We start from the raw sequence: 27,686 nt of genomic DNA, 5'->3' as shown, positions 1-27,686 counted from the left end.
CAGGGTCTGGAACAGAAGCTTTTATAGAAATTACCTCACTGAAACCTCCTGCTAATCCTATAGGACTATAAGCTATTATCTTGTGTTGCAGCTCGTAGGCCCAGAGGGCACTGATAACTCCTGCAAAGCCATAAAGTTATGGCGGGAGGGAAGCACATTTCACACACGTGACTTTGGACTCACAGGTACAATTTCTAAATGCACCCATGTTCTACGTTACGTTTTAATGTATTTCCCGATTTTGGGGGGGTTTCTCTCAGATGAAGAAGAGGAGCCACTATAATGTGAGGCATACACCTTACGCTACCTGCCACGTAAGTGCCCGTAACATAAGGGACCCTTGGCTCAACAGCATTGCCTGAAATGTCTCCATAGCAACAGCCACACTGGGCACCATTGCCTCTCTGGAGCCAACAGGCAGCTGCGTGACTATCCTACCTGACCCAGGTGTTGGGCCCTGCTGAGTCCCTCATTAGCATGAGGCTCCTGAATGATCCCATACTCTGACTGCATCACACAGAGTTGTTGCCATGGTTTTGGTGAGAAGTATTGCTTTTCTGAGGGTTGCAAAACACTTCATGTTCCAACCCCATGCTCGTTCATTCCTGACAGAGTGGAAAAAGTGTCTCCTTGGCTGAAATGTTCCTCTTGAGTCCAGCCCAAAGATGACATTTTTAGGAAAGTTTGAGAAGAATCCTGTGGCTGTTACTGAGTCACGATAGAGTGGAAATGGATCTTTTCTATTTAAAGAGTTTTGTGCTACTGTTTGAAAATGTCATATTGCTAGGGAACGGTGGAAATAGAAAACTTTCCATTTGCCATCAACAAAGAAAGATCGTTACTGAATGAAAAACAATGGAGTGGAGGAAAAGTTTTTTTTACCTGCCTGACTGAAGTGATAGGTTGCTGGGAGTTGAATTTAAGAACGTGAGTCTAAAATTAGCTATGGTGTTCTAGAAAGGGATCATTCATCTGAAATCCAGCACATACAATTCTAGACCCCATTCTGCTACATCACAGTAACTACTTCAGACAGGTCCCAGAATCTCTCCGGATCTCAGTGTCAATTTAAATAAAAGAAGAAATTAAATTGATCACAATATCCCCCATTTCCTTGATATTAAGAGTCACCTGGAGACTAAAAGAAACCCCTCCATCCACTTCTTTGGTCCCTTTCCTGAAGATTATAGTGCAGCAGGTCTGGGATATAGTGGAAATATATTTTAACAAACCTTCCAGGTAGTTCTGAGGAAAAAGTAGGTTTCAGAAATAGAAACAAGCAAATACAATCTGCAAAAACATGAGACCACGTTTTTATACCACTTTGTACCTTGCTTTTTCACGGGAAATATATGGTTACTTTTTGTGTGGGTGTATATATATTTATCATTTATGCATGTATCATTTTAATGGCTACATAGTATTTCACCATGTTTCAATATCTAATTAATCCCATTTTATTGTGCATTTCATGTTCATTTTCTCCAGAAATGATAGATTATTTTGGATTCCTACGAGGACTATTAGAGGGCCCCCATTTCACTACGCCCATGTGAAAGAAAACTCCAGAATGTAGTGAGCTTTGCTAAGAACAGGGCAGGGAGGACACTCAGGAAGGAGGCCCGTACACATCTCCTCTCTCAATTTTTGGAACACAGGGGACTTTTGACTTTTGTCAGTTGCAACTTGTCAGTTGCACCTCTGCCACCTCCCAGAACACATCCTTCTACTTTGGACTGGAACAGAGATAATGTAGCATCTGGTCGCTGGACAGCCAGTCATGTAGTAGACAGTTTAACTCTGTCAGCACCAATCATAATTTCTTCAAAACAAGTTATGTAACCTTGGGGTTTTTGCCTTTATAAGCCTACTCCCTGCTTATGATTTGGAGCACTTTTGAGTTTGGTTCCTTGCAATTCCTAAGACCCCCAAATAAGCACGTTTGGTCATTTTTATAGACTCTTCTTGATCAACACCCTTATTAACAATGGATGACATTATTGAAGAAGAAAAAAAGCTTTGCTAATGTGATAAGTAATAATGGTATCCCATTGCATTTCTTAGTCAAACGTGTTTTCATAGGTTTGTTCACTATTCCTATCTTTTCCTATGTGAATTGCCTGGTAACATTCTTTGCAAATGTTTCCATTTTTCTTCCTTATAGATTTGTGAGAGCACATTAAATTTAGTCCTCTATGTTGTAAATTTCCCCTGGTTTTAGTTTGCCATTCAATCTTATTTGTGATGATTTTGGCATTTAACATTTCTATAGCAATCCTTTTTAAAAACTTATGAATTCTATCTTTGGTATATACTTAGATCTCCAATCCAGATTATATATTCACTTATATGTTTTTAAATTTTTCTGGTTTCGGTTTTGAATCTAACTTCACATCTAACTTTGCAATGCATCACATTTTAGTATATAGGATTAGAAAAGGCTCTAATTACTTTTTCAAATTGTTAACTATATAATAAGTATATAATTCTATATATAATTGATATATAAATGATTGATCTAATTCTATATCAAATGGATTTTCAATATCATGCTTGTCATATAATACAGACTTGCATAACCTTGAATCTACTCATTTTTACGCATTCTTTGCATTCTGACCTCAATATTTTTGTTTTGTTTGGTGGCAGATGGGGTTTATGTGACGTATTAAATATCCACTTTATAGGGTGTAGGAGTCTAATTTGGGATACTTTGAATCCCCCAGTTACACAAGCCTAGTTCAGACCCTTGAAACCAAGCCTTCAGAATACAAGGTTTTAAGGGACCAAAAAGTGGAAGTCACGTTAATGTTTAACATGCAACAGGTAAGGGAAGTTTAATCCCATGCACTGAGGGTTTTCTGGACAAAGAGAAACAGGCAATAGAAGAAGAAATAAGGATGGAAGAACGGTAGAAAGAAGAAGTAAAAAATAAATGATGGTAGGAAAACAGGTTCTTTTTTTTTTTTTTGACTGTGAGAGTATTTTTGTGTATAAATATCAGTTCCAATGAAGACTACTAATTCATGTGTATTTGATAGAAAATGAGAGTGCTGTTAAATCATGCCATACCAGCTTCTACCCCACAAGGGACATAAGAGGCCAAGTGTCTTGGCAGAAGCACTGGTTTTATAAAGCTATGCCTTTGGCCATTTCACGGGTTATGCGTCTCCCTAGGCTCAATATTGAGGTAATTCTAAGGAAGGTGGGGAGAGGAGGACGGGAGAAAGAGGAAAGCAAAAACAAAAAAACTAAAAACAAAGAAATGAAACCAATTTTCATATGAAAGATTTGCTGTAAGGATTTCAGAATGAATCTGTGCTCAACTGTTTAATTTAGAAGCAGGAAACTAGGGACCAGAATGATGAAGCTCTATTTCCTCCTCTAATAAACAGGGTTACTACCCACCCAGGCTTCAGTTTGGGCTGTGTTGGTAAACCTGGGGAGTCCCACTGAAACCCGGAAATCTCTCCTACTTTCGCTCAAGGTGGAAAACAGCTGCTTTCTCCTCCATTGGGTCGAGGACACTTTTCAGGGCTTCCAGCAACATTAAGGTCCCCAAATAACACTAGGTATCTTAGTGTTTCTTAACTGTTACGTCTTATTTGTATTATCTTCCATCGAGAACACTTCCTGGGTCCAAGAAATTATTATCACCCAAAGCTGGGACCTCTGTGTTAACCTTGGATTTGGTCCATCTCAAGAAATCATCATGGCAAAGAACATCACCCTAACTTCTTACTTCTCCCATCCTGCCACGGATATGCTGCCTTCTTAAGACTGTCAAATTATTCATACTTGACGGAGTTTCTGTCCTACACGCCTTCCCCTCAACTGTTTGTTCCTACTGAATCCTCCATTTTTCTTATGCTGTTTCTGCTTGGCCTCGCTTGGCCTTGGGTCAGCAGCCCACCTGCTACCCTCTCTGTGAGTCTCTAAGCACGGTTGTATTTTGTAAAGCTACCACAGGAGGCATGGTCTAACAAGGTTCTTTTTTTGAAGCCTAAACTAATTTATACTCAAACTTTATTAAAGTCATAAAATAACTTCCTTATTCTAGAGTTAGTAAGTCAACTGTCTTTAAGGAGGGGCAAAATAATTCTAAAATTACCCCCCAAATAGTGCATGATAAATAAAACATGTGTACTCACTATACCAACCCTAGATTCCTCACCCACAGAATCACTGTCCTCTCTTTCAGTGGGCCACGATTTCTAGTCCCTCTAGAAATGGCTCTGTCTTGACTATGCAGGAAGGTGAAAAGAAGCCTCCCGATTTTGCTGAGTGAACTTAAAGACTCCTTCCAACACCACTTCAAAGTAATAACACAAAGGAATCCACCTCTTTGGGTCCGAGTCTCCTAACCCAGGAAGGGAAGAGAATTAGGTGCTCTAAAACTTTAAAAAAAAAAAAAAACCAAAAAACAACAACAAAACACCAGAAACCATTTTTAAGCTGAAATCTTACATAGAGGGAAAAAGAATATAGCACAGGGGCAAACGATAAAAGCAGAACCTCTCATGAAATGTCAGAGCTCCGTGAAGCAGAGTTTGAAAAATCATTGGATTGGATCATCCTAAAATCCTTTCCAAATTAAATGTTATTTTTATGATTTCCATCTAAAAAAGTCTCCAACCTCCTAAGACATATTGCTTAGGAATAGATGGGAGTGATTCTATTCAGGAGGAAAGGAGTGAGGGGTGGATTACGGTGCCTCATTGAACTGAGAGAACCCCATGCCCCAAACCACCTTGGTCCTTGGAACCTTCCCTGCAGGACGGTGAAGGCTTGAGAGCACAGGAAAGTTCCCGATTCCAGCCGAGGACCAAGCCCAGATCCCTTAGCAACAGCTGCAGAGGGAAGCCTCCTTTTACATCAGCAGATGGTGGTGGGCCTTCTCAGCTCTACGGCACCTTCTTATAATGGATTCCTGGCTACTATTAGAATCTTCTGGACACTGTCTAGCAACCAGCACCCCTTGGTAACTAAGGAGCAATCATTCTGTCAGACCCCATGATTGCTGCTTGTCTTATCACTGCATACTTTTTCCATTTTCTGCATAGAGGATACTCCCTGTGTCTAAATGTAAATCCTTTAAATAATTTGTATATCAGAGGACAGATGCCAAAATCCAGAAATTCACAGAAAATCAAAGTGAGTTAGTTGTATTTTAAAAATAACCTGCATCTGTAACCAACTTTTGTATGCTTTGCATACAAAATACCTAGGGATAGTGATTAGAAGGTCACCCAACGTTCTGTCTGCTCCAATAAATCAGTGTGACATTCGAGTCTCACAAGAGTTCAGGGGACAAGGCCTTATTCCTCCAACTACGTAACTATGCGACCTCGGTCAAGACACTTCACCTCCAAGTAGTTTCTTCCTTCATAAAGCAAGAAAGATGAGCTGATGATCACAGAGGCTCCTTGGGGTGCTCACATCTCATGACCCTTGGCTTCATTTTTGACCAGGGTCTTTGTATGTCTCCAAGCCCAGACCTCTGAGTCTTTTCCTAATCCCTAGACTTTCCCCCCATGAGCTCACAATATATTTCTTGTAATAGTTCTTAGCGTTATGTTCAGAGTACAGGGCAGGGCTTGCAAGACCCCAAGGCAGGACACAGGTTCTAAAAAGTCAAAAATACAGGGTCCTCAAGTGAGCCTGTGGTTGGAAATGACAAATTTCATTCATGCGTCTATCGGCCAATTCCGTCTCTCTGAAAGTATTTGACAGTTCCTTGCTATTTGCTGGAGCATCTGTAGACCCGCAAGATGAGACACGGTAACTCAAAGCATGAATCATCTAGTGGGGAAAGAGACGACGCACACACTTGAATTAGATAAATAAAGCCTTAGGCCACAGGTGATTCAAGAATAAATATTCACAGAAGGCTACCAAGGGTAGAACTGGACCTTTCCATTTGCAAGGGAGAATCATGGGGGGACGATGGTTGATACAGAGCATTCTTGGCCAAGGGAGTTCCCAACACGCTTACGAGCTTGAATGTGGGATAAACGGAGCATCCCCACGCTCAGCGGGGCTCTGTGCTTGGCCTAACACAGCGCTCAACACAACCTGATATTGCCTTCATTTTTGAGCAAAGGATGCCATGCTGCCATTTTGGATGGAGCCCCACAATTTATGTCGTGTCTCCCAGATTACCAACTAGCTCAAGGAAAAAGATCCTATCATGGACTGGTAAGAGATGAAACTGAAGAGGGGGTGGGGATTCAAGGACAGATGTCCTTAAGTGCTGGGACGAAGTGTTTGGATGTTATCCTGTAGAAGGAGGCAGTATGGGCTGCTTTGGGCAGCAGAGCAATATGGTAACATTGAGATTCCAGGATGACTACTTTTGTGCTAACACAGATCGGGGAGACAGGACTGGTTTGAAGACTCTCCATGACCAATGGGTAAGAAAAGGAAGTCCAGTGATGTGTAGTGGGAATGGAGAAGAGAGGGAAGATTTGAGAAGCAAGTGGATTACAATTATTATTCTGTCTTGATAATAAATTAAGGAAAGATGGAGAGACAGAGAGAAAGAGAGAGAGAGAGAAAGGAAGGAATTAGAGTATTGGTGTTACTATGGCTATTGGTAGCCAAATTATAGGGCTACCAGGAGACTTGGGGTAACACTTCCAGTTAGGTGGATGGACACCCTAACACAATTCATTCATGCACTTCATTCCTTTCATATTTATTGGTCACCTAACACGATATCCAGGCACTGTTTTAGACACTAAAGATCCGGCCACAAATAAAGCTATAATGAACTCTGTTTATATGAATTTTTCGGTCTAGGGAAAAACAACGAGGTAAAGGTTAAGCAAATAGTTAAAACTGTGGGCATGCTCTACATCATTTGGGAAACAGAGGAGGCTTTTCTGCCTCTTTCTCCTATGAAACCTAAACAAATCAATAAATGAAATTGTTAAGCCTACAACCCTGAATTTATTTCGGGTTCATTTCCTGAAGACTAGGCATGTCTCATGTCTCATGTGAGAAGGAAAGATGCACAGTAAAGTTACTGCAGGAGGGAGAAATAAAAGAACAATCCAGAAGCCAACGATACCTCTCCTTTTATTCATTTTCTTCCAAATGGTTTTCCACTGGGTTCTTACAAAGAAATGCTTTTTTAAAAGCTGCTAGAGAAGTGGTTTTTCTGCAGCTAAGATGTTCCCAATGGGCCGTCTCTCTCCCTGATCACAGCTGTTGTTCCCAGGATGGGCACTGACCCAGTCACACTGTGCTTGTCCTGGGAACTTTGGAAATCGGATGGAGAGACAACAAACTCGGGAGCTTTTTTTAGGGGGATGTGTGGCCATTGTCAACTGTGTGAACTGGGAAAATGGTGCAGCTGGCTGATGGAGAGAGAAGAATGCTGTGTGGACAGGAGCCACAGACCGTGGCCTGCACGTGTTCCCGTCCCCAGTTCCAGCTGATTTTCCCCCAAGTCTCAACCGCTGAGTTCTGTGGCTGAGTTCTGGGAGACACCCAGGTATCTTTCTAGTAAGCACTTCTTTTTGCTAGAGCTTGTTCAAGATTTCTGTGATCCGATTCTATTTTTTTTTTTTTTTCCAACAAAGAGGTTTCCTACTGATGAATGTTGAGGGAAAGCATCCGAGGTGGCAGATGTTATTGGTACAACAAAGGACAATTTTGAGATCTGTTTTTGAATCGTGTTTTATCAGCCTGAACTCCTCAGAGGGTGGACTGAGAGTTCATCAGGGGGCCTAGAGATGCACACCCCAGAGCATGACCTTGGTGGGCCCAGAACCTGACTGACACATGTCACTTCAAGCATCCTGGGTGGCTGTTTACATTGTGTCCCCTCTGGACAGCGTCAGCCAAAGACCACAAGCTCTGGACACAGCAGAGCAGCCCGCTGAAGACTCTTCCATCAGGAAGAGCAGCAGCACACACCAAGAACCTCACCCTTGACTTTAGCCGGCAGGACCTTTATGCACAACCCATGACTCTGGCACTTCTGTCTTTACAGACACTGGGCATCCTTTATCCTGTCAACAAAGGACACTGGGAAGCTGTTGGCCATGGTTGGTCAAGCAAGAAGACTCCTGGAGGTTCTGGGTCCTAACGACAGCAGGAAATCAATACTGTGGGTGCATTAGAGACACAACTCTCTTTTTCTTGCCCAATGGGTGCCCTCCCACACACACACAAAAAAATCCGTTCTTTCACCTGGCAGTATCCCACTCTGGGCCAGATCTACCCTTTACATGAGCAGTCCGAGTCACTTACAGGGCTGGCATGTCCTTCCGTGGGGGTACACAGCTATCAGACTGCCTGGGGAAGAGGACACAGGGCTGCCCCTGATGTGTCTGGCCAGGAGAACGTGGCCGGACATGCCAGGTGGCCTATGCTATTCCTGCTCCGATCCTGGCCATGTTTCCCAAATAAGGCAGAGAGCCAGGACATATTTTTGTGTGTCCTGATGCCTGAGCACACTCTGCTCCCTGCCTTCTGACTCCAGGTACCAATAATAACTACTCCCTGGCCAAGCCCGGCCCTGTGTGCTGATGCACAGCCAAGTGGCTGCAGTGACCAAGAAGGTCAGAGGTCCAATGGGTCTACCCGTTAATTGATGGAAGCACCCAGAGAAGAGGGGGTCAAAAGGATGACTGGGTTACCAATGCAGCCCTTGTGGTCTGGGGGTGGGGAGAGGTGAGCCTGGGGTGGGCTGGGGTACCAGACTGGCCTCAGTAGCCCTCATAATGAGCAAGCATGTAGGCAAGAGCCTGCGACCAGGCACACACTATTCCTTCTTAAACCTAAAACAGCTTCTAACTCTGGTTCCTTTTAGAAGCCTGGGAGACAGGCATTCAGAACAGCTTCGAGCCCTGGGCATTCAGAGGGTAAAAATCAGGAGAACAGTCAAACCCCAAAAGACCAAACTCAGCATTGCCTCACGGTTATTTCAATGATCAAGCCTCGTGGCTTGGTCCAAAGGAGTTTTAGAAAGATGTCTGTTCACACAAACACCGCGAAGCTATTCTTTCCCTAAGCACCACACTCAGTTTGTCCAAACATTTGAAGAAGACTAATTCATGCCTCAAAAGGAATTCTCTCTCACTCACAAAGCTGCCAGGTTTGGGAACTGAAGGCTTTGCATGTTACAATAGCTCAAGACACCCCAGGGACGAGGAAGCCGGACCTCCACTGGGGCTCACCATGTCACGAAGAGGGCAGAATCACAGTTTGTGGGCTCTCCTGGAGGATGTTTGAGAGAGTCGGGTGGTGCAAGCCAGCTCTGGCCAGTTGGTGCCAGCAAGAAGCAGAGCAAGGAACAGCGGAGCCCATATGGGCTCCGAAGCCAGGGGTACAAGCGTCCAGGTCCCACCTGTTCCATTTACAGGTCGTGAAATCTTGAGAAATTTCCTGAAGGGGCTTGCATTTCTTCCTCTGTGAGTCTGGGGGTAAGCAGGGGGCGACTACCTCCCGAGGGGATTGCTGTTGTTGTTAAATTAGCACCTGCTACACGCTCAGAGTGGCGCCCAGCCAACAGTGGGCACCGGATACTTCTGGGGTGCCCTATCAGGGCTGCAGCCAATCTCCTCAAACCCTGCCCCCCCCCGTGTCAGGAGGACAGGGGGGCTGCAGGGTCACGCTGTCCCCAGAGCCACCCCACAAAGGTCCCTGCTCAGCAGCAGGAATTTTTCCCTCCATCACAAACAGGTCCCTGAGGCCCAGAACAGAAACTCGGCAACTGACATAAACAATTTCAAACAATAATTTTAGAAGACAGATCGTTCCATTTGGGCATCCAGATCCCTCTCGGAGGCTTTCCCCCACTTGTTTATGTATTCCATGGCGTGAAGCCACGAGTGAATTAAGCAGACAGCCTGCACACTCCCGGGACGGCGGGAGCGGCATGCGGGAGAAACATCTTGCCATTTGACCTGCTTTCCTTGAAAGCTATTGCCGAGGGAGGTCCTTGAGAAAAGGGCCTCTGGTTTACACCTCCTGATGTCCACCCACTCACAGGGAGAGGTCACCAGATCAGAGGCCTGGGGATCCAGGTTCGAGTCCTGCTCTGCCATTTCTCTAAGCACGTGAATTGGAGGAGCTAATCAACCCTTCCCGGACCTTGGCTTCCCATCTCTGCAAGGAAGGTATTATTCCTCCCGCTTTCTGTTACCCATAAGGAAGGTACCCTGACACCCGATGTAGAGCAAATTGCAATAATCCGACTGAAACTCCTTCAGGAGGGGTCAATTACTACAGGGGTATTAACAAGGTCCACAGAGCTGTCCAGGGACCCGCTGGAGAACTGGTCATAAAGGTGAAAGTAGGGCCTGGAGCAAAGGGCGTGTTTTAGGAGGGCAAAGAAAAGGATTTCTCCCCCAGATGAAGAGGAAAATTTTCATTCCACATTGCTAGAGTCTCTGAATGTCTATTTCAGTTCTTTTGAGATCGCGAGTGATGCCGGTGACACGCTAGTCTAGCACTTAGAGCAGGCACGACTCTTCTGATTACAAAGGAAACGTGTGTGCGTTAGAGATAAACGGGAAATGTGCAAAAGTCCCAGGATGGAAGCAAAATCACTGGTAGTTCACGTGTTTAATGCCTGCCCTGATAACCTGCAATATTTGCCTTTCCTTCTTCCAATTCACATATGTGCACATATATGCAGGAAACATCTATTCTACAATTTCTCAAGAATAGAGACTTGACAGTCGAATAGTAGGATATAGTAGGATAGTAGGATTGTCGAATACTGAAGCCTCTTTCTTGCCCTCTCGACAGCTTCCCACCTCATTTGGGATCCTTCAAAAGGACCATCTTTAATGTGCACTCTGTCCCATGGTGAGTGGATTTAAATGGTCTCCTTTGGTGGAACATTCCAGGTTTCTCTTTCAATCTTTCTGCAGCAGACAGAACACCCCAAAGACAGAATCTTTGACCTTTCATATGATATATGGAGTCTATAAATACTTATACAATAGACAGTACAAGACTATACCTTAAAATATCATACTATTATATATATACATATATACATATATATACATATATATAAAGTGCTACATATTAAGGGTGATATAGATAAGTATATATACAAAGACACGTGAGTATATACATATTATATATGTGTGTGTATATACACACACATATATACTTTACATCTCTCATTAATATACCAGTATCTTTCAAGTTTGGAAAAATAATAAATGTGGATACAGTACATTTTTTTTTAATGTTCCAAAGTAATCTTAGCCCTGCTCTTAGACACAAGATTTTGACGCAACCAGACATAACATTTAGAACATTTTCTGTGTCTGGGACATTCCATGGTGTCAGGCTCTAATCTATGTGTTAAGACCAGAACCTTCTGCAGAGGCTGGCATTCCACTGAGTCAGAGGTTCCTCCGCAAACCCGAGGCCCCATCCTGTTCTCTACTTCCAGCCAATAGTGTGCTCCGCTTGCTGAATTGTCCCCTCTCCTGATCCAAAGCCCTTCCAATCCGAAGGCAGCGCAGGTGGCTGCTCTGTACAAGAAAGCTTCAGGCCGGGGGAACACTGGGTTGAGAGAGCCACTGCCTTCAACACCAGGCACTTGCCTCTCTTAACACTGCCCTGCCCCTGCCAGCACATTCCTCAAGGTGATCGTATGGCAAACTTGATTCTGGGGGCCCAGATGTGAAAATCTAATGGTTCTAAATCTACTGGGAGACCTTGAGCAAATTTCTTAAGGTCTTCACATCTCCTCATCTGTACAAGCAGCTTTGCGACCTCCCAGAGTTGGTATGAAAATAAAAGCATATGGACTGATATGATTTTTTTGAGGGGGGGAGTTAATGCACCATAAAATATATGTGTATATATATTATATGTATATGTAATGTGCTCTGGATAATATAGTATATGGTATGTAAAGCAGACTGTTTTATATGGTCCACGAGCTCTGTGAGCCTCAAATTTTGTTCCCTCTGGAGCGAGCTCTTCGTCTAGGTTTTATTTTTAGACAGAACAGTATTTTTTATTATAAGAGCATAGGATCTGGGTTCTCAGTAGCCTGAAAAACAGCCACGAGCCTTTGCTAATCCTTACAGCCAGTGGTAACCTTGCAGGGTCCCAGACAAAGCCTGGGGCTCTCTTCAAAAAAGCCTAAAGACCTAATCTGGACAATAACCACCCCTGTCCAGAGATGAAAATGACAAGAAAGCTTTCCATAGACAGTCTCTTGAAAGGGAGAAAATAAATGATAACAGTATCCAGAGCACTTTATAGACTACAGTGTAGATGTTACAATGATAATAACTCTTCATTTCTCTGAAACACAACCCAAGGTAACAAAGAAATGAGAATAGTAGCACATCTTAAGAGAGAGCCATGATCATGATCCCGGGGTCTTCGGATCAAGCCCCATGTCGGGCTCCCTGCTTGGCAGTTTCCCTCTGCCCCTTCCCCTGCTTATGACCCCTCTCTATCTGTCTCTGTCAAATAAATTTAAAGAGAGAGAGAGAGAGAGAGCCACAGGAAGCTCCCAGTTGTTGATTTAGAAACAATGATTTAAAGGTATTGTACAGGGTGCCTGGGTGGCTCAGTGGGTTGGGCCACTGCCTTCGGCTCGGGTCTTGATCTCAGGGTCCTGGGATCGAGTCCCGCATTGGGCTCTCTGCTCAGCGGGGAGCCTGCTTCCCCTCCCCACCCCCCCGCCTGCCTCTCTGCCTATTTGTGATCTCTCTCTGTCAAATAAATAAATATAATCTTAAAAAAAAAGGTATTGTACATTAACACACCATATCATAGTTACACTAACAATTAATATTGAATTGATATTCATCTGTGAATAAAACTGCTACAAATTATTACACACATGGGCACACCCCTGCACTATGTCAAACACTTTTTTTAAAAGACTTTATTTAATTATTTGACAGACAGAGATCACAAGTGCCCTTGTGTCAAACACTTCTATGCTTTCTCACTAAAGCCTCACAGAATCTCCACGGGGAAGGCTTCTTTGTTGCCACTTCTACCAAGAGAGAGGTGGAGGTTCGCCTATAACCAGGAAGGGCGGAGCTAGGATTTGAACCCATAGCAGCCAGACTGCGGAGCCCACCCCAACAAAACATACATTTACAGTTTCCAATGCTGATTAACATGAGGGGCCATGGGGTTTCCGCCTTCACAGAGGAGTGAGGTTTTTAGGTTAAGTTTTTTGGGGGTGTTTTGTTTTAGATTTTATTTATTTGAGAGAGAGAGAGAGAGAGCATGAGCAGGGGGGTGAGGCAGGGGAGTGGGGGAAGGAGAGAAGTAGATTTCCCAATGATCAGGGAGAGCCCAATGTGGGGCTCGATCCCAGAACCCTGAGATCATGACCAGAGCTGGAGGCAGACATTTAACCAACTGAGCCAGATATCCCTGGGTTATAGTCTGAATGTGAGCATGCTTTAGGATTGGAGGGAATTTATCCAGAGCCACCTCCTGGTCTAATTCCTCAGATATATTCTCTCTAATTGCCACTCCTCCTGTAAGGACCTATTTAACCAGAGGCTTCCATTAAGGTTACACAACAGCCTTGTTTAACCCTTAAAATGTCCCTGCTCCCCTTCCCCCAAGGGGACTGACTTAAAAACAAGTCCCAGAAACCAGCACCAGCTGCAGGTAAGAAGGCCCAGACACAAGGGTGGGTCAGGCCAGGTGGAGACATCGATCAGTCAGTCGGGAGTTGCATACTGTCTCCCTAGCTACCAAGGAGTATGGGCCGCGCCCTTTGGGAGCCTTTTGAGCGCCAATTCTAACCAAGGTGTGACAGGCTAGGTCAAATGTCTACTGTAGGGTAAATTGTAATTCAGTTGGTCACCTAGCATCACTGTGGAGTTTCCTGTATGTGTTACAATCTCATTGGCCACCTGTGCGCGGCCAGGCCCGACCGCATGGCCTTTGCCCTTAAAAGCTAGTCTGTGAAACCGAGAAGGGTCGCCCTCTCTGCAAGAGGCATGGTCCTGGCCAGTCAGTTTGATTCTTTTTGATGCTTGGCGCGAAATAAATCTTTGCTTGACCTTCGCTCCTTTAATCATGGCCCCTTTTATTGGGGGGGGGGGGGTGCATAACCCTCCAGGACTTAAATAAACAAACGGTGGTCACTGCTAGTTGATTTATTACTGAAGTCATTCCTGGTTATTATAGCAGACCTAGGAGACACTGAATAATCAAACTAAAGAACATGGGAATATAGAAAGAATATAAGAAAAATTCAACATTACTCCCAATCTTACCACTTGGAGATAATCATCTGGGGGATGGGTCTTTCTCAGCTGTTTCCTATGCATATAGTTCAACACTTTGGGTATGTTTGTGATGTGTTTTGATTCCTAGCGTGTGGAGCTTAAGATACTTCAACTTTCCAAAGTATTTTCTTTCAAAACTGCCTGTGATCAAGAAATGAGTTTGAGATTTGAAATTTATTGATATTTCAGTGAGTGTTGTGTTGGGGGTGGGCACAGTTAAAATCAAAACTGTCTTCTGATATTCTAGGTCATGTCAGAGGCTTAAAATACATAGTCAGTTTACTGGTAAGTGTTCACATCCTACAAATCCCAAGGTGAATGTTTGTCTATTCGATTAGGTTTACAGAAATGTGTTTTCTTCTACCACTATGATGATGTTGTCAATTTCCCTTTGGATGCTGACATATTTAAAAATTTCTCAGGGGCACCTGGATGGCTCAGTTGGTTAAGCATCTGCCTTAGGCTCAGGTCATGATCTCAGTGTCCTGGGTTCAAGCCCTGAGCCTGGGGCTCCCTGCTCAGTGGGGGGTGTGCTTCTCCCTAACCCTCTGCTCCTCCCCCCGCCCCACCCGCTCACTCTCTTTCCTGTTCTTTCAAATAAATAAAATATTTTAAAAACATAAAAAACTTAATTTCATAGATACCAATACATTCTTGTTTTAAAAGATTCCAATGATATATATATATATATATATATATATATATATAGAGAGAGAGAGAGAGAGAGAGAGAGATCTTCCCTCCTCCTAGCCCTGGGTATCACTGTGAACAGCGTGACTTATACTCTTACAGATTTTTGTGTACTTATACCTATTTTTAAAAATAAAAATGCAAATATGCTGCCTGATTGTTTCAGTGTGTGTGTGTGTGTGTGTGTGTGTGTGTGTGTTTTAAACTAAGTGTATGTCTTGGAGATCTTTCCATGTCAGATCATATAGAATTTTATCATCTCATTTTTGCTTTGCACTGCATTTCACCATATTTCGTGAGTGTAGCATAATTACCCACATCCTCCACTGACAGAGGTTTATGCTATTTCCATCCTCTTTGACATTATAAACTGTGATGTCCTGAAAATCCCAGTACATACAAGCATTTCTTTCAATTAGATGCCTTAATGTATCTTGGTGGACAGTGAGCTCATTTAAAATTCAATAGAAACTGGCAAACTCTATCCCTCGAGGCTTTCAGATGTGCTAACTAAGGGGATTAGGTGTCTGTTTTCTCCACGCTTGGAAAATACTTGATGTTATCGATATTTGGCATTTTTGCAGATCTGATGTTTGACAAAAAATGTTTTCAATCTGCAAGTTCTTGAGTGTTAGTGAGTTGAATATATTTTATGTGCTTACTGATGATTTTTCTCCTTTGAATTCTTCTGCTCTTTAGGTTGTGGACTTTTAATCTTATTGTTTATACAAGTCCTTTTAATAACTTTGAAAGTGTTTTCTTTCAATCTACTGTTTGATTTTTAAATTTATTTTGCTGATTTTTTTTCCCATGTAGCACTTTAAACTTTTTAAGTGGCCAAAAACATCAATTTGTATTTCTCTTCTGGCTTCAGTAATATGCTTCAGAAGGTGTGTCTTACTCCAAGATTATAAAATGATTTTGTTTTCTACTAATATTTTACAGATTTCCGTAGCTCTTTAATCCACATGGATTTTTTTAAAGACTCATAAAATAGCTGAATTCATTTACTTTCAAAAGGACATCAATTTTCCCAACACTTTCATCACATACGTTATTGCTAATTTGAACAGCCACCATTATTTGTTTAATAAATTGGAGATTAGGGGTGCCTGGGTGCCTCAATGGGTTAAGCCTCTGCCTTCGGCTCAGGTCATGATCTCAGGGTCCTGGGATTGAGCCCCATATCGGGCTCTCTGCTTGGCAGCGAGCCTGCTTTCTCCTCTCTCTCTCTGTCTGCTTCTCTGCCTACTTGTGATCTCTGTCAAATAAATAAATCTTAAAAAAAATTGGAGATTAAATTCTAAATTAAATTAGTTTAGTTAATTTAGTTTAATAGAGATTAAATTCATACATATATACATAAAGGTGTATATGTATGTGTACACACACACAATTCTGATCCACTGATAATGTGTTTTACTCCTAAATGAATTACTGTATCTATATATGTGTATATCTTTATGTGTATATATCTTTCCCCCCCAGCTTTATTGCGGTGCAATGGACAAAACTGTAAGGTAAGAGTGCATGCGTGAGATGATGGTTTGCTGTGCATACTCATTGTGGAAGAACACCCACCTCTGAGCTATTAAGAGGGCTCTCCTTTTAGATACTTACCTTCATTTCTTTGGTGAGAACCCTTATGTTCAGGGCTTTTAGCAAATTTCAATCATACACACAGTGTTATGAACGACAGTCACCATGTTATACATTAAATCCATAGACCTGATTCATCTTATTACTGAAGGTTACTAGCCTCCCAATTACTCCCACCCTCCAGCCCCTGGCAACCACCATTCTACTCCCTGGTACTAGATATTTCTTTTATAGCTATGTTTAGGGTCTTGGGGCAAGCCTATTATTGTTGGTGTTCTTTTTTTTTTTTTTCTAGATTTATTTATTTGACAGAGATCACAAGTGGAGGGGGGGAAGCAGGCTCCCCACTGAGCAGAGAACCCAATGCGGGGCTCGATTCCAGGAACCTGAGACCATGACCTAAGCTGAAAGCAGAGGCTTAACCCACTGAGTCACCCAGGTGCCCCTTTTGGTGTTGGTTTTTAACAATTTTTTGAATTTTTGTTCTCAAATTGAGATTTAAGTAGTTAGCTTTCATTTCAAGTCCTAACATTCTGGGAGGAGGGCATGCATAATTTATCCATTAACTTGTACTAGAAGCAAGTCTCTTGATAAATCACTATTTAGGAAATCAAGGACAAGAATGGTAATTGAGAGTATGTCTGAGCTGTCATCCAGAATGAAACATGTTAAATCCACTTGGCCGAGTGGGCATATATGTTGGAGGGAGGGAAGGGTCTCTAGAGGGTAGGGTTGGGGAGTAGGAGGAGAGAGACAGCTTTTAGGCTACAACATCAACGGTCATCCTGACACAGTGGAACCGATGGCATCAGATGTGGTCTACATCAGGTATTGGGTTATGTTATGCTGACCAAGGTACTTTGAGCCTTAACTTCTTCATCTATAAAATGGGGATAATCACAGATGTCCCATAGCATTCTGTAAGGATTAAATGAGATCATAACAGTGCTACAGATAATAGGTTCTCATTAACTCTTCCACCTCTTTGCTTCTCCTTTGATGAGGCATCAGTCCTATGTGGTAACACGTGGTCCCCAAAGACCAGATCACACAGAAGTTCCCAAAGGTATCCTTTGACTGTGACTCCTTTTCCTTCCTATTTTAGACTGAAAAGGTGTGAAAAGCTTACTGAACACCAGTCACCGCTGAGTAAGTACCCAAGATGACTCTGAGCTAGTTCAATTACAGGGGCAAGTATTCACTGCCATATGGAAATTGGACTTGGGTTAAGCTTGGTACATGGCTGGTGCTCTAGAAATATTAGCTACCAAAGTGAATCATAAAGATTCCCACACTTGGATACTTAAATGATGAGTATCCTATAAAACAATTAAAAAGGCTATGTGCATTAAGATTTTCACAGTAATGTTACTTAAAATATAAAAACTATAACTGTCTTCATTTTCCAACCCAAGTGGGGAAGGTTTAACAAATTCCAATATACTCACTTGATGGACTTTGAAAAAATCTTCAAAACAAGAATGTGTTACTACATAGCAGCTCAGAAAACAACTTATGATATCATGCTCCCTGATTAAAAACACTGAGCATAAACTTATGTATATTCTCACTGTAACTTTATAAAAATCTTTATACATCTGGACAAGGACAGGAAGGAAACACAAAATAGTAAAAACTTTTAAAGTATCGAGGAGATTACTTTTCAATTAATGTTGAATAGCATTTTCTCTTTCTGGCCTGTTTTGGAGCCTTTTCACCCCGTCTGGAGCTTGAGTACCAAAAATGTTCCACATGGAAACTGACCTCAGGCAGAGAGAAACCAGCCCCACCAGTCCTGAGGAGAACAAAGTCAAATGACTTCCGGAAGGAAGAGTGTTTCGGGAAATAGGAAAGTCAGAAAGCTGTGGGCAACATTCCAGTCACTTCTCCTTATCTGTGAAAGGAGGACATTCCCTGGGGCCACCTGACTTTGTTTCCTAAGAAATGGATGACTTTTCACTCAAGGGGCTGAGAAGGGGCTCAGGGGGCAGAGAAGAATGAGATGCAGATTGAGGGTAGAAGACTTACTTAGGGGATGGACCAAACTGGGGTGCCAGCAAGGGGTGCTGGGCAAGACATCTAAGTATCTGAGAGGTTGTGGGTCCGCTCTTCATTGCTACACCTACCGAGGGATGGCTAAGTCTCCACACATGAGCAAAGCAGTTATATACACTTTACAATGTTACAGTAGCGTAAGTCAGTATTTCTGCTGCTAGCCTGCTACTGCTTCTTTAATCTAAGGTGGCTGGATACAACAAACCTCCACTAGAGTGATCGAAATGATAAGAGAACTACGTACTCCAATAGCATCTATGGGGAGATGGAAAAATGTATCTTCCATCAACCAATAGGAGAAAAGGAAGAAATTAGTCTTCCTTCAGTGGCTCCTGAGGGCACTCTGCTGTGCCCAGATAGATAAATAGATAGATAGAAAGATACATACATACATACATGTGTAAAGTCAGGAACAACCTTATTTGTTCTAAATTTCTGGGAATAAATAACATTTGCACAGCATTTGGAGATGCTCATATTTTACCTGGGAATAAGATCTGAAACGGGTTAAGTGAAGTTTGACTTACTAGTTCTCCTGGAGGACATCAGCATAGAAGTTAGAGCAGATTATTCATTAAAAACCACCAAACACTACCTGTTTAGAAAGTTGAACTTCTAAGCACAGAAAGAGGAAGGCTGCAATACAATTACTTGGCTATGAGTTTTGTGGGGGTTTTTATAATCCTATTTATGTCCATCGAAAGATTTTAACTCTTCCATATTTGTCTCTGATGCAATTCATGTCACCAGGTCACATTATCCCTTCCTGTATGGGGACAAGAAACTATTAATAATTTTGCAAAGGTCTTTCCCTCACAGATGGCATGAATCATTTTATCAGTATGGAAACAAAGGCCCAGGGAGCAGGGTTGATTCCCAGACAAGGTCATGGAATGAGAGGGAATGTGATGGGCACCCCCACCCTCCCACCCCCTGCCATGGCCTTGCTCATGGGAGAGCATGAGTGGGCCAGGGAAGGCAGACACCTGTGAAATGCACCTGCTGGTTCCTCCTTCCGGATCTGGACAGAGACGCAAGCTAGCTGGTCACCATCTGCTAGATGGCCAGTGAGTTCTTGCTAGTAACAGGGAAATAGAGGTGACGAAAGATCACCTTATGCTCTAGCATCTTCTAACTCACGTTTGGCTTCCCTGAAGTATACAAAAGTTGGACCCTGGGGCTGAACACTTCTAGGTTAGCCATGTGCTGGTTTCTCGCCAATGTAATTTAACAAGATATGAATCCATCCAATCTGGTTCAAACCAACTTGACTAAGTCTTCCTGACATGCCTGGAAAAGATGAATGCTACTCTTTCTGGTCTTGAAAAACTTATTTTTTTTTAAAGGACCCTGGGCACACTAAATTGGACTAATTACAATGATTGATTCATATTATATTGCTACATAGGATCACTAAGCCCTGAATGAACACTGCTTAATTAACTTGCTTAATAATAAATATACAGGCACCCACTGCCTAACCTAAGAACTCCACCAGCAGCTGGCTCTTTACTTAAGGCTATACCCTACCTTCTCACCCAGCTTCCCTTGTTAATTAATAATTCCCCACAGGAACTACTTTTCTGAATTTCGTATTTATCTCTCTCCTTCCCTTGCTGTTCTAGTTTTAATACACAACACCTATGCCTAAAAATATATAAAAACATGGATTTCTGGGCTGCCTGGATGGCTAAGTTGGTTAGGCATCTGCCTTCAGCTCAGGTTATGATCCTGGGTCCTGGGATCAAACCCAATCTCGGGCTCCTTGCTCAGCAGGGAGCCTGCTTCTCTCCCTCCCTCTGCCCGTCACCCCTCACTCATGCTCTCTCTTGTTCTCAAATAAAATTGTTTACTTTTATTGCTTTTGAATAGTCTTCAGGGGAAGAATAAAATGTATCTGTAACACACACTGAATGGTGCCCTCCTTATGCTGATCATGGTTCTACATGCTGGGGATGTAGAACAAAAATTCTGGCCTCTATGGTGGGCAAATAACAAACAAATAACCAAGTCAAAAGTTTAATACACCCAATTAATGATAAGAGCTATGGATAAAAAGAAGACGGGTGGGTGGTCGGGGCTCTTGCCCCAGTAATGAAGATGGTGAAGGATGGCCGTCCAGTACGAGAGCACAGCTCACACAGCTGGGACAGGCGGGAACAGCAATGGTCTCAAGCAGGTGGCCTGAGCCAGACCCCGAGTGTTTCTTGGCTTTTAAAAAAGACTTTAAATTCCCATTTAGGAATGAAAATGCACTCATCTTTTAAGGTCCTGCCAGTTGTGTTCTCATGCGGATTTCTGCACGGGCACATGCACAGGGAAAGGGAAGGTCGGCTCTAAGATTCCATGTTAGGATGGGGAAGGTTTCTGTCCTGCTCCCCAACTGTATACCCAGCTCCCAGCTTCTCGTAACATCCACTGCAAGGGAAACGTGGAAGACATAGCTGTCGAATGAATGAATGAATGAATGAATGAATGATATATAACTCACACAGAGCATTTTCCAGGTCACCTGTGAGCTTCTTAAGGACGGGGTTATAATCCTACAAAGATTTTCCCTGGGGTAGGGAGCAGTGAAGCCTAATACCAATTAATAACAAAGATCCAAGTTGAGAAAGGGTGAGTGGGCATCTAAGCAAGCAGCTAGGCAGGAAAACCATCAGAATGCTAACCTCAGGGGGGCGGGGCAGGGGTGCAGGACGGACGAGGGAGAGACCTGCCAGGAACCTACCTATGGAAATTCACCCTATTAAAGAATTCACTGTTGCCAACTGTGAGCTTCTCTGTTCAGGGAAGAACAATGTGTTTATCCAGCTAAACCTGCCCCATGGGATGCTGTGTAAATAAATAAATAAATAAATAAATAAATAAATAAATGTGTGAAACACGTTTGGGAATCACTACTTTTTGAAAGTTCACAGTATAGGGCACCTGGGTGGCTCCGTGGGTTAAGCGTCTGCCTTTGCTTCAGGTCATGATCCCAGTGTCCTGGCATTGAGTCCCTCGTCGGGCTCTCTGGTTGGCAGGTAGTCTGCTTCTCCCTCTGCCCCTCCCTCTGCTCATGCTCTCTCTCTTTCTCTCTCAAAAATGAATAAATAGAAAAATCTTTTTTTAAAAAAGGTCATACTATACATCAGAACCAGTAAGGTCTTCCAGAAATCCTGCAGTTAAAGATACATCATACTCTGTCTCCCTCTTGTTACAAATGTCATATCCCACAAATGTTAAGGCCCCAGGGAATCCGTCTTCTGTGGACCATGGTGGGGAAAACAGTGGGACTGTGGCCATGTAATCCATATTAAGGGAAAACTTCTGCAGAACAAAGTCTGCAGAACGAAGTCTGCAGGACAGAGGGATGGTGGAGGTAAGGAAGGTGGGAATGCTATATTAGAAGGTGGGATCATACGCGGAATAAAGTGCCCCTCCCCCAAGATGTCCGCGTCCAAATCCCCGGGACCTAGGAATATGTCACTTCACATGGTCTTAGGGATTGCGTCTTGCCCCTCCCTATCCAAATTCATATGCGGAAGCCCTAAACCCCAGTGGCATGTATTTCCTTTGGGAAATATTAGGTGTAGATGAGATCAGGGGAGTGAGCCCTGCCAATGGGACTCTCTTGGCAACAAGAGAACTAGAGAGCTCACCCTTCTGCACCCCTAACTCTCTTCTTTCTTTCTCTTTCCAACTACAGCCATGATATTCCCCGTGTCGTGTGTCTAATTATTCCACCCAAAGTTGTGGATGAAATTCAGCTGACCTTAAAGGAGGGAGATTATCCTGAATAAGCCCAGTGGAATCACGAAATTCTTATATGTGCAAATGAGAGAGAGACTTGAAATTGTTACACTGTTGCTTTGGCAGAAGGCAGAAGCGACCATGAAGCAAGGGACCCAGGCTCCTCTAGGACCTAAAAGTCAAGAAAACAGATTCTTTGGAGTCTTCAAAAGGAGCACAGCTGTGCTAACACCTCGATTTTAGCTCAGTGAGACTCTTCTCAGACTTCTGACCTCCGTAACTAGAAGATAATACATATGCGCTGTTTCAAGCCACTAATCTTGTGGTAATTTGCTACAGGAGGCGGATACCACTGTTGCTGAGAAAGTAATTAGTGGCAAAGAAAGAATTAGTTCAGCTAGGAGCGGTTTGTAATGGACGCCCAGAGTGAAAATCAGCCCTATGCTTCCTTCTATTCTGCTTGCATCCAGGAGAAGTTCCTGAAAGATCTTGATAGAACAAGTTTCCCCAAATTTTAAAAATAACCTCCTGGTCTTTTTCGATAGCAAGATGGAATTGAGCAGTTAAGATATTTGCACTCAAGAAGACTTCACAGGAAAAAGTAGTCTTCCTTGAAATAGTGAAGCAACGCATGTGCACATGAACAATTACGTTAGATTATTGTGTTAATTACGAAGACGACAGGTGTGATTCATTGATTCCTTCAAGAAATATGTATTGAACACCTACTGTATGTCCAGATCCCTGAGAACACAACAGTCGCAAAACGTCACGATAATGGTTTTATGAAGTTTGTCGTTTTCAAATATTACAAAAATACTCAAGGCCATTCCCTTGGGGGAAAAAAAAAAAAACAAATCTTAGGGCTGGAAGCAATTGCAGATTAAACTAGTACAACAGAGACAGCCACTGCCTCTCCAGTTCCTGCTTTGCATGTGCTTTGGGTTCTTTTGGCCGCGATCCCAAGTCTGGGAGTCCTTGCACTTGAGCACCAATCAGCCTGTCTGCTGAGCCCCCTCACCGCCCCTGCCCCCCACCCCCACCCCCAGAGCAGAAAGCCCAGAGAGAAGCTCCCATGTTCTTTCTCTGGCTTCCACCCCAGGTGACCCAGCACTCATGTTCCTGGCACCCCCTCCTCATTCCAAGTCTCCTCTTTCGTGCCTAACATGTGAGTTTTGCATTTTGAGGCATCGTTGGGCATCCAAAACCTCGAGAGCTTGGTGGCGTAGTGGGGGGCCGGCACAGAGAGTTGGTCAAAGGTTGCTCAGTTTGAAGGTAGGGTTGCCGGAGAAAATACAGAATGGCTAGCTCATTTTGGATTTTCAGATAACAGTATGTCCCTAATTTGGCAACATGCTAAAAAATTATTCATTGTTTATCTAGAATTCAAATCCAACGGGGCATCTTGTGTTATACTTATTAAATCTGACAGCCCTACATTTGTGGGGAAAGGAGGCAAGATCATGGGTTTGCCTTTGCGTGGACTGTTTGAGTCAGAAGAGGAGACGAAAAAAGCCAAAGAAATATAGCCGTTCTCTTGAAGGGAGTCCACGAATGGATCTCTCTTCTCCTCTTTTGAGTCTTTGTGCATTGTGTGTGTTTGTATGTGTGTGTGTGTACCCACAGGTCGGAGTCTGAGGTGTGTTGACACAAGGATTATGATATTGATGGTCACGGGTGACAGAGATACTGGCCACAGATATTGACAAAACAAGTGAGAATTTTTAGAAGGTAAAAAAGTGATCAGTCTAAAAGTAATACTACTTACTGCATTTATAGAAACTACCATTTATGTCCAACAGCTACACAGCCCCATCACAATTTTGTTTGCTCCCAGTTTTTGTGCGTCTTCATAAAACCATAAAATGTTACGAAAGGGTCTGCGGGATCACCTAATCCAAATCTGACATTTAAAGGTTAAGTGACTGAGACTCGGAGAGAGGAAGTGACCAACCAGGGATCGTGCCCTGTCATAACAATATTTTTCGAGGGCTTACCACGTACCAGGCATTTTTAAAATGCTCTGCTTTTATCATCACATTTAATCCTTGCAACCGCCATATAAACAACCGTTATTCGGATAAAGCAAATTGCGGCAGAGAGAATTATGACATTTATCTAAGGTCAAGGTTATACAGTTGGAAAATAGAGATGCCTGCAAAACACCCAGCTAGTTTGGCTCCAGATTCGCACACTCAACCATGAAACCCCACAGCCTCTCAAGTAAGAGAAGTTTATATCATTAAATATGTTAAAACATGCAAAATATCCCAGTTTACTGCTCCAGATTCGCACACTCAACCATGAAACCCCACAGCCTCTCAAGTAAGAGGAGTTTATATCATTAAATATGTTAAAACATGCAAAATATCCCAGTTTACTGCGCCAGTAGCAGGATTTTGTCCTTAATAACAAGGACACATGAGCATAGTTTACAGGAAGCTGGTTGGCATATGCTCACTTATAAACAAGCCCACAAACATGGGACGTTTTGCTGTGATCAGAGAACAATTTAGTTACAATTATTTTTTGAAATAATTTTAATTAGACACATCACGCCAAGGTATACCAGCAAACCCAACACCATCAGTGGGACAGAGTTTTACGAATTTACATTAGGAGTAGCGCCTGAAAGCAAAGAAGAAAAAAGCAAATGGAGCAGAAATGAAAGCAGAGAAGAGGCTTTCCCAGTCATTGTTAAACACAGAAGAAAGGATGTTCTCTTAGGAAGAGACAGGCCCTCTTTGCTATCAGGCTGCCTACCCAAGGTCTGAGCTGGTACAGCCAGCCAGACTTGATGTAATTATATCCAGGAAGAATCATCGAGGTCTGCAACATGACATTTACTTGGTTTCACATGCTGCTTGTTTTTGTGTGTGTGTGTGTCTTTCAGGAGATTATCAGCCCCTTGTATCTCCAGTCACCAAAGTGCTTTGTCCATTTCTAGCCCCCAGTTGGGCTGTTTCTCAAAGCTGGAGAATTAAGCATGCCTATATCTGTGTTGATATCATGTCTTCCCCAAGCTACCCTTTCCTGTGATGCAAAAGTCTGTCCAAGCTTAGCAGAAAAGAAAAGAAAAAAGGAAAAAAAAAAAAGAGAGAGAGAGAGAGAGACAAAAGAGAAAAAAAAAGGAAGAAAAAGAAAAAGAAAGCGAGTAGGCAACTGGAATTCTCAGAAGCTCTAGGCTCTACCTGGGAGACACCAGGACTCCACTAACCCGCTAAATCAGGAATTAGGAATTCCCTCTCCTCCGCTTTCCCCAAGGAAGGATTCCTTGATGAGTTCCCTAAGACTGTTGTGCAGTGCTCCTACCAAGTACTTCAACTCCTTTTAGAGACAAACCAGCCCCTCCCCTGCCCCTTCCGTGGACAGAGCCAGGGTGCATCCCAAAATGAGCTTAGCTTCTTGCAAAAACCAATCTGCATCTTCTCTTCTTCAGAAAGGTGGCAGTGTTGCCCTGCCGTTTTGACCACATTACACAGCAGAGGCAAGGTCTCTAGCGGATTAACAGGCCAACCAGCGCACCTCGCCAGGGAAAGGAGAGGAAGGACATCATCCGCTGTGGAACCCAACGCCTGGCAGGTTCACCCCAGAGCCTCGGCGCCCCGAGGCTCGCGGCCACGGAAACTCTTGAATGGTCATCTCCCTTCAGCAGTACAGAGCCTTAGAAAACCCCCAACAGACCCCACCGATTATCTAAGAGCCAGAAGCCTCTAAGGAACTCCCAGATGACCCTTAACTTTCCGACACCCATTTTTGAAACACGAATCCCAAGCGAAAACACTTGGTGGTCCCATTTAGCAGAGCTGCGGAGAATCATCGTAAACGAGGCTGGCATCCTACCATCGGCCACCTGTTACCGGGAACGTTCACATAGAAGTTCTCAAAGTAATCCACCTTCTAAGTAGGAATTCTGCCATTGATTGAGTGGTTTGTCGCCGCTTTATAAAACCAATATTACACACAGCGCTGTTGAGAAAGAACTTCAGGGGAGCGAGCGTCTCCCTGTCTAAACGTGGGGACCCACATGTTGATACCTTCCATGGGCGCCTAGACCAACACTTCATGGCGAGCGGCTGGACTTCCCCGCTGTCCCTTCCACTCACCTTCACTCCGCGTCCTCTCTGAGAAGTTTCTGTATGCGCCACTAACACAGAAATTTTGGGGGGGAAATTCTCCATTTATAAATATCAGATGGTTTGGGAAAAAATATTTGTGGCACTGGACTTTTTTTTTTTTTTTTTTCCTACAGTGATGTCATCCTAAATACTTGGTGTGCTCCAGATTTGCTATTTTTACTTCCCCCAAGTGACTTTTTTGGGAAATACATTTGTTTGGATTAGCTACATTTTAAGTGACCCTGTATCTATTAATACACAGCGTCAGGTTCATCTTCTCAGCAGTTACAACTGATATTATGTAGCTCTCCAACTTGAAATCCCTTATTTGTTCATTTTCAAAGTCCTTCCTTTCTGATGGACCCCTCCAAAATTTCTATTCACAGATATAGAAAAAAAAATGAAATAAAAACAAACAAAAATCACATCCAACATTTCAAAGCACTGAAAACGGAAGACATTTGAGTTTCCCGCCCCCCCTCCCCAAACCCCAAAGTCAAATAAAAGTCTTCACTTTCAAAAATGTGCTTTGGCGGGGGACAAAGTGGAAGGAGCCACGGCCGGCTTTGGAACACTGGTTGGGAAGCAGTTGTGAGCTGCAGAAGAGGAAAGTTAACAAGAAATGCTAAGCGACTTAGCCCTACCTGATCTGAATTTGCTCCTAATCAGCAAAGAATGCTCAGACCCCAGGAGTGTCATGTTGAGCCTCAACGAGCCGCTGGTCCCTTGGCCAGACGCCCCCTGTTTTCCACCAGGAACGGGCTCCCGGGAGCCCAGCGGAGCGCAGCTAACAACCCAGAACGCATCCAACTCTCCGGGAGCGCCCCTGGGTGGGAGGACCGCGGCGGCCGGCGGCCGAGACCGGTGTCCCCAGGCAGCCGGCGGCTCCCCCCTCGCTGCGCGGGGCTAACTGACTCCTAGCCGGCGGGACCCTCCTCCTGCGCCGAGTCCGGCCGGCCGCGGCGGCATCCCAGGCGTGCCCGGCTGATGTCATAGACTGCCAGCGACCGCGGAGTATCGCCACCACGCCTTTATGAAGGGCTCAAGTTTGCCACCCGATACTTTTTTACTCCTGACAGCAGCTCAGCCAATCAGGCGCGGCGAGCCCCGGCCGGCGGCCGCCCGGGGGGAGCGGCGGGAGCGGGGTCCCGGCCGGCGGCGGGTGGGCGGTGCGCGGGGGCGCAGGGGCTGCGCGGGGGTGGGTGAGAGCCTCCCGCGGCGCAGGAAGCGCGCG

The 27,686-nt window shown here is 43.8% G+C and overlaps 1 protein-coding gene across 3 annotated transcripts in view; it reads right to left on the bottom strand.

Moving 5' to 3' along the window:
- Nucleotides 1-27,460, bottom strand: part of MYOCD (myocardin) — a 97,711-nt gene extending 70,251 nt beyond the window's left edge. For 2 of the 3 annotated variants that reach the window (XM_082708452.1, XM_082708453.1), the window contains exon 1: nt 27,097-27,460. In XM_082708452.1, coding sequence (XP_082564578.1) covers nt 27,097-27,151 — 55 coding nt within the window. In that variant the 5' untranslated portion in view covers nt 27,152-27,460. Of the gene's footprint in view, nt 1-26,440; nt 26,488-27,096 lie in introns of those variants that run through there. The other variant, XM_082708456.1, reaches the window with a different exon arrangement.
- Between the last annotated feature and the right edge of the window lie 226 nt (nt 27,461-27,686).

The sequence above is a fragment of the Mustela nivalis genome, assembly GCF_964662115.1.
Source record: "Mustela nivalis genome assembly, chromosome: 17".
NCBI lineage: Eukaryota > Metazoa > Chordata > Mammalia > Carnivora > Mustelidae > Mustela > Mustela nivalis.
The sequence above is the reverse complement of the archived record's forward strand: the minus strand, read 5'-3'. Positions and strand labels throughout refer to the sequence as shown.